Here is a 19,493-nt window from a genome sequence, read left to right as displayed (position 1 = left end):
GGATGGAAGATCTTTGTTACTCCTTCTCTCTGCAAATCTGACATCCCAATAACATAAATCTTAAAAAAAATAATCATTCCTTGGGGCTGGCACTCTGGCAATAGTGTGAATGTCAGCATCCCATGTGAGCACTGGTTCATGCTCTGGTTTCTCTACTTCCAATTCAGTCCTCTGCTAATGGCTGGGAAAACAGCAGAGGATGGCCCAAGTACTTATTTAGATTCCTGCTAACTTGTGGAAGAATCAGATGAAGCTCCTGATTGCTGGCTTCAGCCTGGTCCAGCCCAAACCTAGCCATTTGTGTAATCAATTAGCAGATGGAAAATCTCAATCTCTCAATCTCTCTCTCTCTCTCTCTCTCGTAACTCTGCCTTTCAGAGTTACGAAATAAACAAATAAATATAAACCATTCCCCCAGCAAAAATAGATTGTCAGCATCCATGTAAACATTGGTCTGTGGGCCAGCACCATAATCTAGCCAGTAAAACCTGGTGTGCTGGCATACCATGTGCTGTGGTTTGAGTCCCACCTGATCTTTCAACTCAGCTCCCTGATAATGTACCTGGGAAACATTAGAGGATGAACCAACTCCATTAGCCCCTGCACCCATGTGAGAGACTGGGAAGAAGCTTCTGGTTCCTGGCTTGGAACCAGCCTACTTATGGCCATTGCAGCCATAAGGGGAGTTTACCAGTGATTTTAAGACTTTTTTCCTCTCTCTGTAAATCTGCCTTTCAAATAAATGTTTTAAAACTATGAAACAGTGTCATAAAATGAAAAAAAAATTATCATGGAAAGGCAAAAAAAAAAATGTGTTGGGGTCTGGGAATGGACTTACAGTTTTGAATGCCTACAAAACTACAATACAACAACCCTACACATTAATTACTAGTTACATTTAACATACAGGAAAACTAATCCTCACTGAAAGAACTCAACTTTTACCAATTCAGAATAGAAGGTCTCAGGTTTCAGTCTCCCAGGAGATGATCAGATACAGCTCACTTAAGACACCTTTTGTAGTAACTTACAACATTAATAGTGTTTTACAAATGCCTTAGCTGAATTTATATTTCAGTAAATAAACAGATACTCTCTTAAATCCTTCCTGCTAATCAACATATAACAACCCTTCATTTATTTAGAAAACCAACATAAAATTTCCCTGTTAGTCATCTGTTCTCTACTTTAGAATAACAAAGAAAGCAAAAGATAAATTAATCTATCTAGAAATTATGTAATATGTATAACCTAAGTCAGTCAATCTGTATATATGGAACAATCAATGAAAGGATGTGTTTTTACTGACAGAAAATCCTTCCACATATCTGTTTTACTCAATACCATGTTCCTATATGTCACATCAAAATATTCCCCTATAGAACTAGAAATTCCCAAGCTTCCTGTGGTTTGTGACAGCTGATACATCATAAGTCAGAATTTTACAGTGTACACAGTTAGTTTACCATGTCTCTGAAATGTACAAAGTTGCTGTTAGGGAAAATATCCACATTATAGGGAAAATATTTCCCTATAATCATGGTCTGGGGTCAACTAGAGAACAAGATGTTTGAATGAAATTAGGTAAAATAACTAAGGAAACAGATGGAAAATGCAAAATGTGGCATCTACTACTTAGTTACAAGTGTATTGCACCTCACTTTCTCTTGGACACAATATCAACAATGGAGTATGTTTTAAACAACACCAAAAAAAATTTATGATGAAGAACTTTCTTTCAGAATTCCTTCAATCGAATTCAGCAAACTTACCCTGAGATCCATTTTATTCCACGGCTGTTTTTGTAAGTTAACACTGTATATTTTTGATTTCCTTACAGCCCGCACATAAGCTTCATGTCCTTGCCTAAAATAAATAAGCTAAAAACAAAAACAAAATATTAAATAGCAGCATCAGAATTAACAACTCAATACATGGCCAGGTCCATTACACAGATTTCTTTGGTTTGTGGGAAACAGACAATTGTACAAAATTTTAAAAACCTTGGTACAGTAAATGTGCCTTCCCCATCTAATGATATTCATTCAGTACTCACCTCTCAATAGGCCTGTGCTAAGTCCCACATTATATACACATTGTTATGGATAGTTCTTTTCCTTTTTCCCTCCAGTACCTTCATAGATCTTGTGAACTCACTAGTACACAAAATTGGTCACTATTCAAAGTACTGTATTTCAACTTCTAATTGATTTTTTTCAATATCAACACTGTAATAACATCCGAAAAAACTAACACAGTATAGAAGGAAAACCAATTCAAGTGCTTAGTAACACTGTTAAACTTTATAAAAAGACTCAGGCAAGCTTTTTTTTAAAACATAAATTTAGAGGCCATCACAATGGCTCAACTGACTAGTACTCTGCCTGCAAGTGCCAGCATACCATTGGGCACCAGTTTTTGTCCCAGCTGCTCCACTTCCCATCCTGTTCCCTGCTTCCAGCCTGGGAAAGCAGTGCAAAATGGCCAAAAGCCTTGGGATGTGGCACTGAGTGGAAGACCCAGGAGAAGCTCCTCGCTTCAGATCAGCTCAGCTCTGGCCAAGGCGGCCATGTGGGACTGAACCAGCAATGGAAGATCTTTCTGTCTCTCTTTGTGCAGATTGGTCTTTGCAACAAAAATAAATAGATCATAAAATAAACAATGTAAATGTAATTTTATCTAAGTAACAGGCAGAATGGCAGCGAGAAAGAAAAGGAGATAAATTTTCCATCCCCAGATTCACTCTCCAAATATCCATAAGCCTGAACCCAAAGTTCAGAACTCCCACTGGGTGTCTCAGGTGGATGGCAAGGGTTCACACACTTTGAGCCATCATCTGCTGCCTCCCAACATGCATTAGCAAGAACCTGGTTTAGAAGTGGAGTAGCTGAGACATCAGCACTTTGATATGTGAGTGTCTCAAGAGGCAGCTTAACATGCTAAGCCACAGTGTCCCTTGTTATTATATGGCTTTTTTAAAAAGCTTACTACACCACATTCTGTTTCCTTCATTAAAAAAAAAAGTTTCTGGGGCCAGTGTGATGGTGTAGCAAGCCAATTCTTCACTTGCAGTGTCAGCATCCTGTATCAGTGCAAATTCATGTCCCAGCTGCTCCACTTCTGTTCCAGCTCCCTGCTTATAGATGGCCCAAGTCCTTGGGACCCTGCACCCACATGGGAGACCTGGAAGAAACTCCTGGCTCCCCACTTCAGACAGGTCCATTTCTGGCTTTCACAATCATCTGGGGAGACATCCAATAGATGGAAAGTCCCTCTTTCTCTCTCTCTCTCTGATCTCCATAACTCTGACTTTAAAGTTGGTTTTGGTCCTTTAACTGTCGTAAACATATCATACTACCATAAAATGTTAAATATAAAGTTACTAAATAATGAAAAAAAATAAAGGCTTCACACAATGTTTCTAGGGCAGACACTTGGTTTAGCTATCAGACGCCAGTTGGGATGACCAGAATCCATGTTGGACTGCCTATGTTCAAGGGGCAGTTCTGCTCCTCACTCCTGCCAAGTGTACATCTTGAGTGGTAGCAGATGATGGTGCAAATGATTGGGGCCCTGGCATTGTCACACAAATCGAGTTTTCACTCTCAGGAATTTGGAGAATGGAACATTTCTCTCTCTCATTCAAGTAAAAATCAATTTTTAAACAATTTGTTTTTCTCAATAAATTATGAGTAGTCTAAGTACACAGAGGAAAGTAACACAAAAATACTGAAAATGCTGAAAAACTATACCTATCAGCATTGTCTAAGTAAGAATTTCTAAGTTAAAAATATAAAGTAGAAAGTGAAAAACACTTAAATATTAGTCAATACTCATAATTACAGTGAATACAAAGCCAATAATAAGCGTGTCATGAGGTATTATTTCTTATTATAAGTTCATTCCTGTACTCAACACAAATTGACAGAAAATCTATATACAAGGCAATAAGCGCTGTTATAAGGCAGAAAAATAAAACCCTTTCCTTCAAGGAAATAGACACACATATAGATATTTAACTGTAGCACAAGGTAGAATATTAGAGTTTGGGAGGGACAAGCAAAGAGAAAACAAGGATAGCATCCAGATGAATTGGGCATGTAGATTTTGAAGGAATGAACATTTTGAGAGGGAATTATATAGTTATACATATGATTAGGGGTATTGCGGGCAGAATAACAAAACCTAATGATTACACGGAGAAGCAAACTCTCATTAAGAAATTGATCATATAAAAAGTTCATTTGGGATTTCTTTACACATATTCTGTAGTGGACATATTTTCACAGTCTGATTAGCTTATACATGTTCTTCATTACCTGAAGAACTGTCATCATCTAATCCATGAATTCCGGAGCACATAAAGATATACTAACTGCAATAAAACAAAGAATGACTCCACTACGAATAAGTTGAGAAAAGTGATCCTATGCAACGAGAAGAAATTTCACCAGATCTCAGCATATACGGATACTTCTTTTGTTCTATATCACCTTTTAATAATAATTTAACAGTATTCTTATTACAGCTCTGTAAAGACAGGCTTAAAATAAAAATTGTGATTCTGGATATGATAAAAAATTTTTAAGACTTTCTAACTTTTTAGATACAGCATTCCTGAGGACCTATTTATTAACTTAGTCACGCAAATAAGCATTTCTTAAAAGTTCAGTGCCTGTACACTTACAAAAGAAATATTTTAATACTATTTAAGGATAAGTAACACGTAATAAGTTTATTCACAAGGCTATCTGATAGCTGTGAATGCTGTAACAAAAAATTACAGGAAAATTTGGCGAAATTGTTAATGGTGCAAAGACTCTTATAAACCATTTACAAGGTTTTCTTCTTTCTTTTATTGTGATGACAATATCACATTCCTTAAAATTTAAAAGAAAAAGTTATAACTTTTTTTATAAGCACCAATCTAAAGTTAATGGTCAGCCAATATGTAGATTATACTAGCCAAATATTGTCCTAATATTCCATAAGCACCATAATTTTCAAAGAAAAGTAATACTTCCCAATAAGTAGATTTTTAAGTAATCTTTAGCTGACCAATCCTAAATGTAGCAACAGTACTCAAGCAGAGACCCGGAAGTAGCTGGCTCAATGAAAGCAGTAATTATGCTCCACTATATATGTTCTTCCTAATTAAATACTTTTAAAATCGTGCTCAACCCTACCAAGTAACAGTTAAAATACAAATCAGAAATGTGCATGGCATCATGAGCTAATCACTTTATTTCAATTTTCACTGAGCATCTACTGTAGTGAAGATCAGACACCAGGACCAACAGAGGATACAAAGATTCAGAGTGCAGTCACTGTCCACAATATATAAACAACTGAGAAGAGCAGCTAGGACTGTGTGTGTGTACACAGAGAGAGCAGAAATAAGAGCAAAAAAACACAAACACCCTTGAAAGGATTAACATCAGCACTCTTGACGTTTCAAGAGAAAACAGGTTGTCACAGATAAAGTTTACCTCATCTCCCATCTGAGGAACAAATGGAGAACGCCGAGGTATGGTATCTAAAATCCACTGAGGGGCAAACCATTCTTCATTGGGTTCACCTGCCATAGAAACTAGTCCTCCTTTCTAAAATATAAATACATCAACAGCATAAACCAGGTCAAAATACATTAGATATATAAACGCTGGTATAAAAAAATTGCAGGCAATAAAAATGCATTAGGAAAACACCTAAAATACACACATCTCAAGGCAGTTTCTTTTAACAATTCGTTATAGCAACTATCAGATCAATAAAAAACTCAAGTTGTTCAATTTTGCCTAGCAAGGTAACCAATCATATGACACTACATATACACAGTGAACCTAAAGCTTTTATCTTCATGTCTCCAGAATACCAGATAAATGTAAATTCTAGTAACACAACACATTTTTCCCAATAAAATACTGGCATTTGGAATGGGCAATTTAGCCAAGTGATTAAGAATCTGACACCCTATGCTGGAGCACTAGGGATACTCTGGCTCCCAATTCTACTGTAATGAGAATTCAGGTCCTGGGTGGCAGCAGGTGACAGCTCAAGTGCTTGGATTCCTGCTGCCCTGTGGCAGACATGACCCAAGTTCTCTACTCCCAGCTCCGTGGCCCAGCTCCGGCTGTTGGAGGGTTATCTATCTGGGAAACAATGCAGCAGTTCGGCTGCTTTGTGACTATACCTCTCAAATTAAAAAAAAAAAAAAAAAAAAAACCAACCTTAAAAAGCAATAGTCAATGATTTTTTTTTTGCTTCTTTCAGGGCTAACACAACAGCTCAACAGGCTAATCCTCCACCTTCAAAAGTGTCAGTATCACATACAGTTACTAGTTCATGTGCCAGCTTCCCCACTTCACATCCAGCTCTCTGCTTATAGTCTGGGAAAGCAGTGAGTGGAAAATGTCCTCGGGAACCTGCACCCATGTCTCCACCCGGAAGGAGCTCCTGGATTGGAAGGAGCTCCTGGATTGGAAGGAGCTCCTGGATTTGTAACAGCTAAGCTCTGGCCATTGAAGCTATTTTGGTAGTGAACCAGTGATGGAAGAACACTTTCTCTCTGCACATTGGATTTTACAAGAAAAAATATATTTTTATTTTTAATTGCAAAATATTGTCATATTCATTTCAAATATGGATATCCTTTTTAAAAAGATTTATTTTTCATTGCAAAGTCAGATATACAGAGAGAAAGAGAGACAGAGAGGAAGATATTTTGTCCGATGATTCACTCCCCAAGTGACCATAACAGCCGGAGCTGAGCCGATTCAAAGCCAGGAGCCAGGAGCCAGGAGCTTCTTCTAGGTCTCCCACATGGGTGCAGGGTGCCAAGGCTCTGGGTCGTCCTCCACTGCTTTCCCAGGCCACAAGCAGGGAGCAGGATGAGAAGCGGGGCCACCAGGATTAGAACCAGTGCCCATTTGGGATCCCAGCACATTCAAGGCAAAGACTTTAGCCGCTAGGCCACCATGCCGGGCCCCCACACATGGATATTCTATACAAATACATATATACTGGGGTGTTTTTGTTGAAGACAAGTTAATATCAGAAAACATAGGATTCATGACAATAGTGCTCAAGTGAGGAATAAAGAATATCAGATCACAAAAATGGTATAATTCAGTGAATCAGTATTTATAACTAAGCTTCAAGTAATATTATATCCACACAACTGCTAGACTTTTTTTTAATTTCCACAAATAACAAAACATTTTTAATATTTTCTTATCCACTTCACAGATCCAAAATCTATAGATATTTATGTCTGGCAACATGGTAATAGTATTGTTCTATCCAGCTTTTAGAATTTGTTACATTTTAACAAACAATTATCAATTCTTTTTAATTCAATAACACATTACAACAGTGAAGACTCTTAATGAGAAGAAAAGTGAAAAATTCCTCATGTTTTTCTTTTCTTTAGTCCACCATGTTTACTAATTGATCTACAAGTTATTGTTTGGGAAGGATTATACACAAAAAGTATAAGATGTACCCTTACACATCATTCATATAGGCTGCATTCAACCATAGGAAAAGAAGCAATGCACAGCACTACGCAGTAAAACAATATAATACCAGATATCAAAATATCCAGGTTTTGAGATGGACCATTGGAATGGATTAGTTTCTAGCATATTTTTCTTGGATGCGTGTTTCCAACTCTGTGTTCATTTCCACTATGGGCATTTACTTCTGCTGCCCTTACCCCATCTTGGATGCCTTCCCCCTTGGGTTCTGTGCTCAAGACCCTCTGATCAATGAGATCCCCAGTTCCCTCCACGTAAGGTCTCATGCAGACCACAAGCCGTCTGCTCTTAAAGTCTTCCATGCAGTTCCTGCTTGTCTTCCATTTCCTGTGCACCCTAAGTATCTAGCACAGCACCAAGTCCACTGTGCATGGATTACCACTGGTCACATCTCTTTCAGAAAGTCAGTTTCTCTTAAATGTATCAGTTATCTGGCAGATGCTCCTGCTTGTGAATGGGGCAAGACAATAAAGAATATATATTTTTAAAAATGATTAATCACTACAGCTTTTCTCTGAAAGTATAATCCTATCCGTTCAACTGTAAAATTAAAAAATGTTTTGTAAATTTCACCAAATGTGCGAATAGACATTACTTCTGTAACCTAGTTTAGTTTTTAAGACTTCATCCTTGGGCCTAGCGTGATGGCTTAATTGGCTAATCTTCCGCCTTTAAGCACCAGGAACCCACATGGGCACCAGTTCATGTTCCAACTACTCCATTTTCCATCCAGCTTCCTGCCTGTGGCCTGGGAAAGCAGAAGAAAATAATCCGAAACCCTGGGACCCTGCACCTGAATGGGAGATCTAGAAGAACCTCCTGGCTTTGGATCAGCTCAGCTCTGGCTGTTGTGGCCACTTGAGGAGCAAGCCAGAGGATGAAAGATTTTCCTCTCTGTTTCTCCCTTCTCTGAATATCTGCCTCCCAAAACAAATAAAAAAAAAATCTTTAAAAAGAAAAAAAAACAGTTCATCCTTTTTGAATTGGCTTGTCATCTCGGAGACAAGCAAGGTGAAGACATGTCACAGGGGGCAGGAAAATGCTGTTGAATTCAACTGAATCTCTGGCCTTAAAGACACCCTCACATTGGGAGAGTACAAATTCTCAGAAATAATGCTTGGTGCCAGCATTGTGACACAGTGGGTAAAGCTGCTGGCTGTGATGCCAGTATCCCATATTGGTGCCAGCTCATGTCTCAGTGCGCCCACTTCCAATCAAGCTCCCTGATAATGGCCTGGGAAAAGCAGCAGAAATCTGCCCAAGTGTTGGGGCTTTTGCCACCCACGTGGGAAACCTGGATGAAGCTCCTGGCTCCTAGCTTCTGCCTAACCCAATCCTGACCTCTGTGGCCATCTGAAATTACTCATGTTTTGAAGTCAATTGAAGAACATAGTTGGTCAAACGGAGTTTCATGTTTTAGAGGAAAAATCAGGTAGCAAAAAAACTTTAAAGCACACAAAAACAAAACCAAAACCATCTGTCCAGCTACAAACCTTTTTTCTAGTCTGTTTAGGTTTCTTCTGTCTTTCGTCTGAGGACTTCAAATTCTCTTCCTCGGAACTACTGCAGAATTTCCGCGTTGCCTGTCTCGTTTGTCTTTTTGGAGGCTGCAAATTTATACCAGCATCCGCTGTCCAATCAGAATACTCACTTGATGAATCACTGTAAATAAATGAAAATTATGAATGCCAAAATACAGAAGAGGAATAGTTTTACCTCAATATTTATAGATAACAATTATATGCCAGCATTATAAATCACATGGCTTGATTTTATTATAACCTATAAGAAAAAACATTCAACAATATAGAATTTTGACCACTTTCTAAATAATTGTAATAAAACACTTTCTGGATAACATTAAATGCTGAGTTGTTTATAGCAGAACTTTAGAAGAAAGATGTACCTTACACCTAGAAATAGTGAAATGAGGTTTTGTTTTTCTCAACTGATTAGATATGGGCTCATGGGTTTTAAAAAAAAAAAAGAAAGCTTTACAGAGGAAGGAACTTAAAAATCCCCACAGAAACAGTAAAGATCTATTGGAGGGGGATGGCGTTGTGACACAGGTGGCTAAGGCACTGCCTGTGACATCAGTGTTCCATGAGAGCCAACTGGAATCCTGGCCATGCCACTTTTAATCCAGTTCCCTGGTAAAGTGCCTGAGAAAGCAGAAGATGGCAGAAGATGATCCATGTAATTGGGTCTCTGCAACACACATGGGCAGATCAAGACAGAGTTCTTAGCTCCTGGCTTCGGATCAGCTCAGCTCCAGCCATTGTGGCCACTTGGGGAGTGATCCAGTAGATGGATCTTTCTCTTTGTCCTTCTCTCTGTAAATCTGCCTTTCCAATAAAACTAAATACATCTTTAAGACAAATCCATTCAAAGATCGAGTATAAAGCAACATGCCTCTAGGCTTATAACCAGTGTTATTTCTACCACATCATTATTTTTCTAAGACTCTGAGAGACACAGAGAAATGCAAACACACACACACACGGACCAAGCTCTCTTCCACTGGTTCACTCTCCAAATGCCCAAATAACCAAAGCTGGGCCAGGATGCAGCCATGAGCTCAATCCAGATATACCGCTAAGATGCCAGGACTCTAACAACTTGATCAGCTCACTTCTAGGCTCGGTGCTTACAGGAAGCTGGAACTGGAATCCAGAGTCAGAAATCCACGCAAGGTGGGTTTACGCAGGGTAAAGGGGTATCTTTACCACTAGGTGAGACATCGATCCATGCATAAATTTTTTAAAACTAAAAAAACTCCTAAAAAGCATAATTTCACATTAAATTTTTTAATAATTTAGAGAAAGTCAAAACCATTAAATCTACCTGGAAGAACTTTCACTTTGCCATTCATTCACAGGATCTTCTACAGAAGCATCACTTGTACCAACAGTTTCATCTTCCTAAAACAAAAAATCAATGACTGAGATACAAGGCAATCAATGACTGAGATGAACAGGCAGATAAATTTTATGCCACCAAAAAAATTCTAGTAAGAAATGTACCCAATTATTTTTCTACATGTCTTTATACTTTACAGGACTACTGCATATAATTGTTCAAATTGCAGGCATAATACCATGTTATCAACAGGATGCATCTCTTTACTACTTCAGATTGACTAGGCTTCTTAAGTCCAAATATAATTACCTAAGTGCTGAAAATACTGTTTTAGAAATATTGTACATAACCATTTTTTTAAGATGAAGGTTTCCAAGATGGAGAATATATAACTAAGTTTAAGAAAAAACCTATGGTAGATGAACTAAGAAGAAGAAAACAGAAGAACTGGAGAAGAGAATAGGAAAAAAAACAATTATTATACACTGTAGTCATTAGCATAAAAAAGGTACATCTGAGAAAAATCAACACTTGGCAAACTCCATGAGTGGTGACATCAACAAAAAAAAATGTGTATATTATGCTGATTACACAACCAACAAGTTCTTGATCTGCTTCACTTACCATCACCATTTATGTTCTACTACTTCTCGTGTCTAGGGAAATTTTCTTTCAGTCTCTTATCTCACTATCCAAAGCCAAATTTTTATTGCCATCTTTGACAGTCTCACCAAGAAGTCTTGTGTACATACCGTTTGTGGAAGATGTCTACAGGAATTCAGCAAGGTGCCCAAAATTGTTTAACAGACACCATGCTAAAGAATAAACCTCTAATAAAATAATCATTAAAGGACTTTCCTATTAAGGAAGTAAATCCTAAAAGTAAGCCAAATGTGTGATACAAACCAGGAAAAAAAAATTTTAAACTCAACACGTAACAGTGAATATCTGACCTCTGAGGAACTATTGGAATCTTCCTGTACACCTGAATTTTGACACGATGCTTGTGAATTATGCTCCATGTTGGAGCGAGTGTGGTAAGTATGCTGACGCTTGCGCTGGGTTCTTCGCAAAGACCGCCCGCAACTAGGCTGATAATCATTCTGCAAGAGAGAGAGAGAAAAATAGATCTTTGAAAAGAGAAAAGCTCAGTGTACATGCAAAAATCAAACTATCTAAAGAAAATCAATTACACAGGGCACAGTTCAGAGATAAGGTTAGGTTCCCAGAAAGAAAGCGGAGAAGTGTGCTGGTATATGTTCAACCTGTTTTCCATTAGTATTAATCATGTTCCTATTTTGTGACCAAGTTAGAGAGAGCACTGAAAGTCAGAACTACCCAATATTCCTGCAGTTGAAATACCACAGTAGCCATAAAAGATGAAGTAAGACATCTACATAGTGCTTATGTATACCTAATTCTTAATTCATACTGCCTTCAGTCTTTAAAAAAACATAAAATTTGCTAGTGTTTAACAGAAAGCTGTATTTAAATATGTATACTTTTATTCATTGCAGGCATTTGTAAAATTCTGAAGAGCTGAGCAAGATCCTTAGTTAATTTAGTCCAATTCTCCACACACAAAAAAGCATCAAGAGATACTGCTTAAAAATAAAGAAGTGAAATAATAAAATGCACTTTATTTATACCAATAACAGGGAAAAGACTCGGAGTAATCTGTCTTCGCAATTTCACTTTTGGCATATATGAAGGCACACCGATATGTATAGAAACTATAGTCAGGCTGATTCCCTTACACCCACTGAGAATCAGCCCCACTATTTCTGATCAAAGTAGGAGAAAAGAAACTGAGTCACCATGAATAATTTACTTATTGTAGTAACACTTGGCAGAATTCAGAGACAAACAGGTCAAAATTTATTTTATTTTTTAAAGTTTATTATTTATTTTTATTGGAAAGGCAGATATAGAGAGGGGGAGAGACAAGAGAGGAAGATCTTCCGTCCGGTGATTCACTCCCCAAGTGAGCGCAACGGCTGGTGCTGTGCCGATCCAAAGCCAGGAGCCAGGAACCTCCTCCAGGTCTCCCACATGCGTGCAGGATCCCAAAGCATTGGGCCATCCTCGACTGCTTTCCCAGGCCACAAGCAGGGAGCTGGATGGGAAGTGGAGCTGCCAGGATTAGAACTCGTGCCCATAAGGAATCCCAGCACATTCAAGGTGAGGACTTCAGCTGCTAGGCCACACCGCCAGGCCCAAAACTTATTTTAAACACTAAAATTTAAAGCAAAGGCTATTTTGTTCTCACTTTTACAAATGTTAAGTTTTATTATTTAATATACGATATGGCAAAGGTGAAACCTAACATGAAATCAGAAGTAAACAAGTTTAAAAGTCTCATAAATTAGCATCAGGGGCCAGGTTTCTATGGTCAGCATTGTGGCTCAGTACATTAAACCAGAATACCATATGAGTACAATTGAGTCTCCACTGCTCCACTTCCAATCTAGCTCCTAATAGATTCACCAGAGAAAGCAGTAGAAAATGGCCCAAGAGGTACGGACCTACCACCCACGCGGGAGAGTAGAAAGGAGTTCCGCTCTGGCCTCATTCAAATCATGGCAGTCACGTGGAGAATGACCCAGCAGATACAAGATCTCTCTCTTCTGTCTGTGACTCTGACTTTCAAATAAACTGATCTTTTCAAAAGCAGTAAAATTCTTCTATGTAAAAGTCTTGTTTTCAGAATAAAAATCTACAGAACTAAGCGTCCTATCAGTTGTGGACATGTCTGATTTTTTACAAATTGACTAAGTAGGAAGGAAAAGAATAAAAATCGTTAATCTCTTTAAGTCAGTCAGTCTTGTTGCTCAGCTACCACCAGTGACACGGGATCCCCTACTGAGAAACTCATTTCAGTCTTAGCTTGTCTGACTCCCTGCCAATACACCCAGCTGGGCAGCAGAAAACAGCCCCAGGTGTTTGTGTCCCTGTCCATACCTGGAGGGCTGGATGAGTCCCTGCTTCCTGGCTTTACTCTGGTCCAACCCTGCCTCAATCCTGCCTATAAGAGTAATCTGTGGATTCAAGCAACAGATAAAAGATCTCTTTTTCCCCCTTCTCTATTATTCTGCTTTCAAAGAAATAAATCATCAAAAATAACCTTACCAGAGAAAATCAACTATGCCAAAAAACAAACTGAACCAAGCAAGCAATAAAACAACTAAAAAAATCTGAACATACTCTTATGTCTAGTATTGTGGCATTAGCAGGATAAGCCGCAGCCTGCAATGCTGGCATCTCATATGGGTGTCAATTCCAGCTGTGGCTGCTCCACTGCCAAACCAGTTCCCTGATAATGTGCATGGGAAAGCAGCAGAAGGGGCTGGCACAATGGCTGAATTGGCTAATACTCCTCCTGCAAGTGCCAGCATCCCATATAGGCATCAGTTCTTATCCTGGCTGCTCTACTTTCCACCCAACTCTCAGCTTACAGTCTGGAAAAGCAGAGAAGATGGTTAAAAACATGCGGACCCTGCACCCACATGGGAAAAATGAAAGACTGACTCCTGGCTTTAGATTGGCTCAGCTCCAGCCATTGCAGCCATTTGGGCAGTGAATCTGAATATGGAAGATCTTTCTGTCTCTCCTCTCTGTCAATCTGCCTTTCCAGTAAAAATAAATTTTTCTTTAAAAGAAAAAAAGGCATAAGAAGATGGCTCAAGTGCTTGCATCCTTGCACCCATGTGGGAGATCTGAGTAAAGTTCCCAACCCTGGGCTTTGGCTTACCCCAGCCTTGGCCATTGTGGCCATTTGGCCAGTGTTATGGACCACCAGATGGAAGATCTCTTTATCTCCCTCTCTCTGGTACTCTGACTTTACAAAAAAATATTCATCTTTTTAAAGAGACCTAACCTTGCAATTATCAATACTGAAAAAAAAAATTTGCAAATCAGGGGGTGTATAGGGGCCAGCATTATGGCAGTGATCTAAACTACTCCCCACAATGACAGCATCCCACATGGCAGCACTGGCTCAAGTTCCAATTGCTCCACTTCCAATCCACCTACCTACAAATGTGCCTGTGAAGTCAACAGAGGATGATCCAAGTGCTTGGGTCCCTACCACCTACACAGGAAACTAGGATGAAGATGCACGCTTATGCATTCAGCCTGGACTGGCCTAAGACATTGTGAGCAAATGGAGAGTGAACTAGCAGATGGAAAATCTCTCCCTTAGTCTCCCTCCTTGACTCTGGCTATCACTCTGCCTTTACATAAATACTTAAAAATAAAGTTATAAAAAAAAAATAAAAGTTGTGGAACAATGGATCACTAACAAAACTAAAAATCATTCTAGGCTCTGAAGTTACCACATGTTACAGAAGTTGTGATTAGATGTAGGAGTAAGACCACACACTCCTTTGCTGCTTGTATGGTAAACATGAAAATACTAATACGCTTATGTTATGTGTTTAACAGAGTAAAAAAATCCTATTCACAGCTTAGTGGTTTCTACTGGAAACATGAATCCAGCACTTTCCATATGTAGAGATCAGAATTTAATCCTACATGATTAGATAGGGCAGGAATGAGCCTATGGCAATGGCAGCAATGTTGTATAAATGCTCAAAGCATAAATAATTTTGGCTGTACAGTTCATCCAATCTCTGCTGCAATTACTCAACTCTGTATAACATTAAAGCAGCAAAAGACAAGAGAAAAATGAGTGTGGCCACGTTCTAATAAATCTTAATGAACAGAAACAGGATAGAGACTGGACTTAGCCCAAGGGTCGTAACTGCCCGGCTCTGGACTATAGTATTTGAGAATTTGCTTTCTACTATGGTTAGTGATCAAGCAACACTTTTAAAGTTACATATATGGAAAAAGTATTTTAACACAAGAATTCTATACCTACAGTGATTATATATTTCCTAGATTTTTTGGAGGGAAGGGAGATAATAATAGGTTTGTGTAACATTATTCATCATAATAACCATGCATATTTCCTGCATTAATACACCCATTAAGATAGTTATTTAAAGCAGAATTGCCGCCTCTCAAAAATCTGATACCTGCAAATACTCTAAAATGAAACGTACCCTTTGAGCAGTATAAGATGGCTTTTTCTTCTTTTCAACTGTATAGAGACTAACCTCCAGGTCACCTTTTGCAGTTCGACATGCTTCCTGTACCCTAGTAACAAAGGTCAGAGCAACACAGTTACCAAAAAGGAAACTAATCCTTCAAGAGTCAAACAACCAAAATACTTCCACATGGAAAATTTGCCATTTTAACCACTTTATTTCAACATTCAAAATGTTGTATAACTAACGACTCCCCTTATCTTTCCAAAATTTGTCACTGATTCCAACAGTGAACTCAGTAACCAATTAGGCAGTAATTCCCCACTTCCCCCTTCCTTCACTCCATCATTTCTGATACACTTCATATCTCTATTGATTTACCTAGTCCAGATATCCCACATAACTAGAATCATCAATACATGCCTTTTTGTCTGCCTCTTTAGCTTAACACATTTGCAACATTTACATATATTGTGGCAGGTAACAATTTCCTTCTTCTTTATGGGTGGACAAAATTAGATTTTATTAAGGTATATCACAAATTTTTATCCATTCATCTGTTGATGGACACTCCAGTTGTTTCTACCTTTTCTTACTATCAACAGTGCTGCAATGAGCACTGATGCAACAGTATCCAATTATACTTTTGAAATTTTGAATGAAGAATCTTTGGAAGTTGACAGTGAATAAATAAATTAGCCATGTATTCTTTTTTCATAGTATTGCTACCTACTTACAAGAGAAAGCAAAAGAAAGAAAAAGTTGATTCAAATTAACTTTGCCAACATTTGGCTCATTTGGTAAAAGTTATGGGGAACTACTGTGCCTAGGGCGCAAAACCTTGTATGTTCTCTGCCAATGTTCTCTTTTCTAAATCTATGGGACTATTTTTAAAACTTCGTGGAAAAATCTAACAAGAGAATTTTATTTCTGCAGCAGACATTTTTAAAATTCAGTTTTTTAATAATGTACTTCTCGCAAACTTTTTGAAGACTTTTCAAGTTCTAACTGCTACTGATTTTATAGCAAACATTACGGCATAAAACTAATGTGTGATTATATGTTTGAAATTCATCTAATGAAATCCTTTCATCTAATGTGTTTAAATTTCTAAATATGATCTAAGTACTACAATTCAGAACAGATCTACACTGGCCTTCCCAGTTGCTACAAAATTCAATTGATGATCTTATCCTCAGAACCAACACTGGAATTAGGATCACATTTATGCAATAACATAGGACCTCAGATGAGTTCTTACTTGATATTTGTATTCTTCTTACCTAGACCAGAACTCATGCTTTGCATTTTCAAGATTTCCTAAAGCATTTATCGCAAATCTGAACAAATTAAAGACACTCATCGAAACTTTTTGTTACAGATTAGTTAACAAATTGGGATAGCATGGAAAAACGAATACAGGATTCAACAAATTAAAAAATGCACACCTTAATTACTAGGATAAAAAAGTATGCTTTACTGAAAAAAAAAGGCCAGAGATTTTCTCCAGAATGTTATGCAACTCACTTACCTACTAATCCCATTGTTGAGTTCATTGACCACCACTCTTCTGCTCCATGCCATGAGATCACGTTCAGTGGCCATCTGGCTACGAGGAGCATTGTTATGCATCTGCCGGACACCTTCAATCTGACCACTCCGTCGGAGCCCCACATTGGAGGCAGACGATGATGTGTCTCTATTTGGACTTCTCAAAGCTAAAACAAAAATATTTGAAAGCATTGCTTTCTGAGGAGATACAGCAAAGTTTTCCAAGTCAAAAATCTATAAAATAGGGGATTCAAAGATGGTACTACTAGAGATTATGTCATTGCTTTGTTTCCATTGTCTGTACTCGAATGAATAAAGCAGGCACTCAAAAATGGCTTAGAATTTTGGTTTCTTCCAAAGCACTTTTGTATCTGGTACCTACTAAGCAGTCACTGAAAACAAAAAATATATTCAAAATGACTTGGAAAAGCCATAAATATTACTAATTCCAGTTCAGGATGCAGTTTTTTAATATAAATTCTATTTCTGTATATACCTTTAAAGTGTTTCAGAATAAAGCATCGATACAGCTCCCAAAATACTGTTAATGGTTTAAACAATAGAATTTACACTGGTAAATAAAACACAAGCAACCTAAACATACAGCTGCTAAAATAAAAACAGGAAAAAATAAATGAACATTACAAATAGAAATCTGGGACCCCTATGACTAATTGCACTTCAAGACTATACAGAGAAAACCTAGATTGAGGGGCTGACATGACAGCTCAATTGGCTAATCCTTCACCTGTAAGCACCACCAACCAGTGCCAGTTTGTGTCCGGACTGCTCCACTTCCTATCAAGCTAGTTGTTTATGGTTGCTGTGGCCATTTGGGAAGTGACCCAGCAGATGAAAGATTTTTCCTTCCCTCTCTCCTCTCTAAAAATTTCTCTTTCCTATAAAAATAAATAAATATTTGCTTAGAGACTAAAGGTCTTCCATCTGCTGGAGCTGAACTGATCTGAAGCTAGCAGCCAGGGGTCTCACACGCGGGTGCAGGGTCACAAGGTTCTGCCACTACTTTCCCAGACCACAAGCAGGGAACTGGACGGGAAGTGGAGCAGCGAGGACACAAACTGGTGACCATATGCCACCTGGCACTTGCAAGGAGGGGATTAGCTAATTGAACCATTGCACCAGGGCCAATGAACAAATCTTTAAAAACACTGAAAGTGTTGAATACTGATTTCATTAATGGATGTCTCCATCAGAGACATAAGAAATGTTTTTGTTTTAGAAACAAAGAACCTGTGTATATAAGACTATCAGCCCACTTATCTTGTTCCAGATTCTGTAAAATTCATTTCGGATACTCCAAGTAACCCAAATGAATATATTTTAATTTTATGGAAGGCTAAAAAAAAAAATCTGTAAAGAGGCAGAATGCTCTGTGAACCATCTCAATTTTACATCACTTTATTAATTTCCATGAAACCCAAACTGCCATGTTGCCCAATTAAATTACTCTGATTAAATATAAAAAGATCCACATCTGCCCAGATTCCCATGAAATGACGACATTTTGAAGCAGGACTAGTAACATGATAAAACTGATAAGTTTTATATAAAAGTCAGAAGCAAAGGGCACATTTCATAAAGCGAAGGAAGAGGCAACAACAGACGGGAATATTCATTTTAAAACAGGTGTCAGAGTGAATTTGCATGCTACTTAAAATCAAACTATTGTAAAACTGAATTCAGAGGGGTCTGTTGTGACATATAGTGGAATAAGCCTCCACCTGAGGTGTTGGCATCCTCTATGGGCGCAAGTTCATGTTGCACCTGCTCCACTTCTTATATACTAATGTGTCTGGGAAACCAGCAAAAGATGGCCCACATCCTTGCGCCCTGGAACCTTACATCCACATGGGAAATGTGGACAATTCTCCAGGATCCATGCTTCAGAATGCCCTGTATCTGGCTGCTATGGTCATTTGAGGAATGAACCAGAGGGTGAAAGATCTCCTCTATAAACAGCCTTTCAAACATAAATCTTTTTTAAAATGTTACTTCAGAAGTTGCATTTATATTCTCTAAAAGACTCCTTGTCTTCAGTATATTTTTGTAAATTTTTTTTTATTGGAAAGATGGATATACAGAGAGGAGGAGAGACAGAAAGAAAGATCCTCCGTCTGATGGTTCACTCCCCAAGTAAATACAATGGCCAGAGCTGAGCCAATCCGAAGCCAGGAGCCAGGAACTCTTCCGGGTCTCCCACACAGGTGCAGGGTCCCAAGGCTTTGGGCCGTCCTCTACTGCTTTCGCAGGCCACAAGCAGGGAGCTGGACGGGAAGCAGGGCCACTGGGATTAGAACCGGTGCCCATATGGGATCTTGGCGCGTGCAAGGTGAGGATTTTAACCACTACTCTATTGCGCCAGGCCCTATTTCTGAAAATTTAAGAGAAGAGGGCATTAACCTGCTTTCCTCACAATAAAGGAGGAATAGGTTTTGAGGGTGGTAATTTCTAAACTCAAGGTGGCTTTAGTTTT

General features: G+C 38.4%; 1 protein-coding gene across 1 annotated transcript in view; it reads right to left on the bottom strand.

Annotated features, from left to right (window-relative positions):
• BRWD3 (bromodomain and WD repeat domain containing 3) overlaps positions 1-19,493 on the bottom strand; it is a 126,336-nt gene that overhangs the window by 31,752 nt on the left and 75,091 nt on the right. The window contains exons 19-25 of the mRNA XM_041000007.1: positions 16,980-17,166; positions 15,464-15,557; positions 11,351-11,500; positions 10,383-10,459; positions 9,032-9,200; positions 5,490-5,603; positions 1,773-1,880 (exon numbers count right to left, since the gene is read on the bottom strand). Coding sequence (XP_040855941.1) covers positions 1,773-1,880; positions 5,490-5,603; positions 9,032-9,200; positions 10,383-10,459; positions 11,351-11,500; positions 15,464-15,557; positions 16,980-17,166 — 899 coding nt within the window. The remainder of the gene's footprint in view (positions 1-1,772; positions 1,881-5,489; positions 5,604-9,031; positions 9,201-10,382; positions 10,460-11,350; positions 11,501-15,463; positions 15,558-16,979; positions 17,167-19,493) is intronic.

Source organism: Ochotona curzoniae, unplaced genomic scaffold (genome assembly GCF_017591425.1).
Source record: "Ochotona curzoniae isolate NIBS_2020 unplaced genomic scaffold, NIBS_Ocur_1.0 scaffold_1852, whole genome shotgun sequence".
Taxonomy (NCBI): Eukaryota; Metazoa; Chordata; class Mammalia; order Lagomorpha; family Ochotonidae; genus Ochotona; species Ochotona curzoniae.
This window is presented reverse-complemented; position numbering and strand designations above follow the sequence as displayed.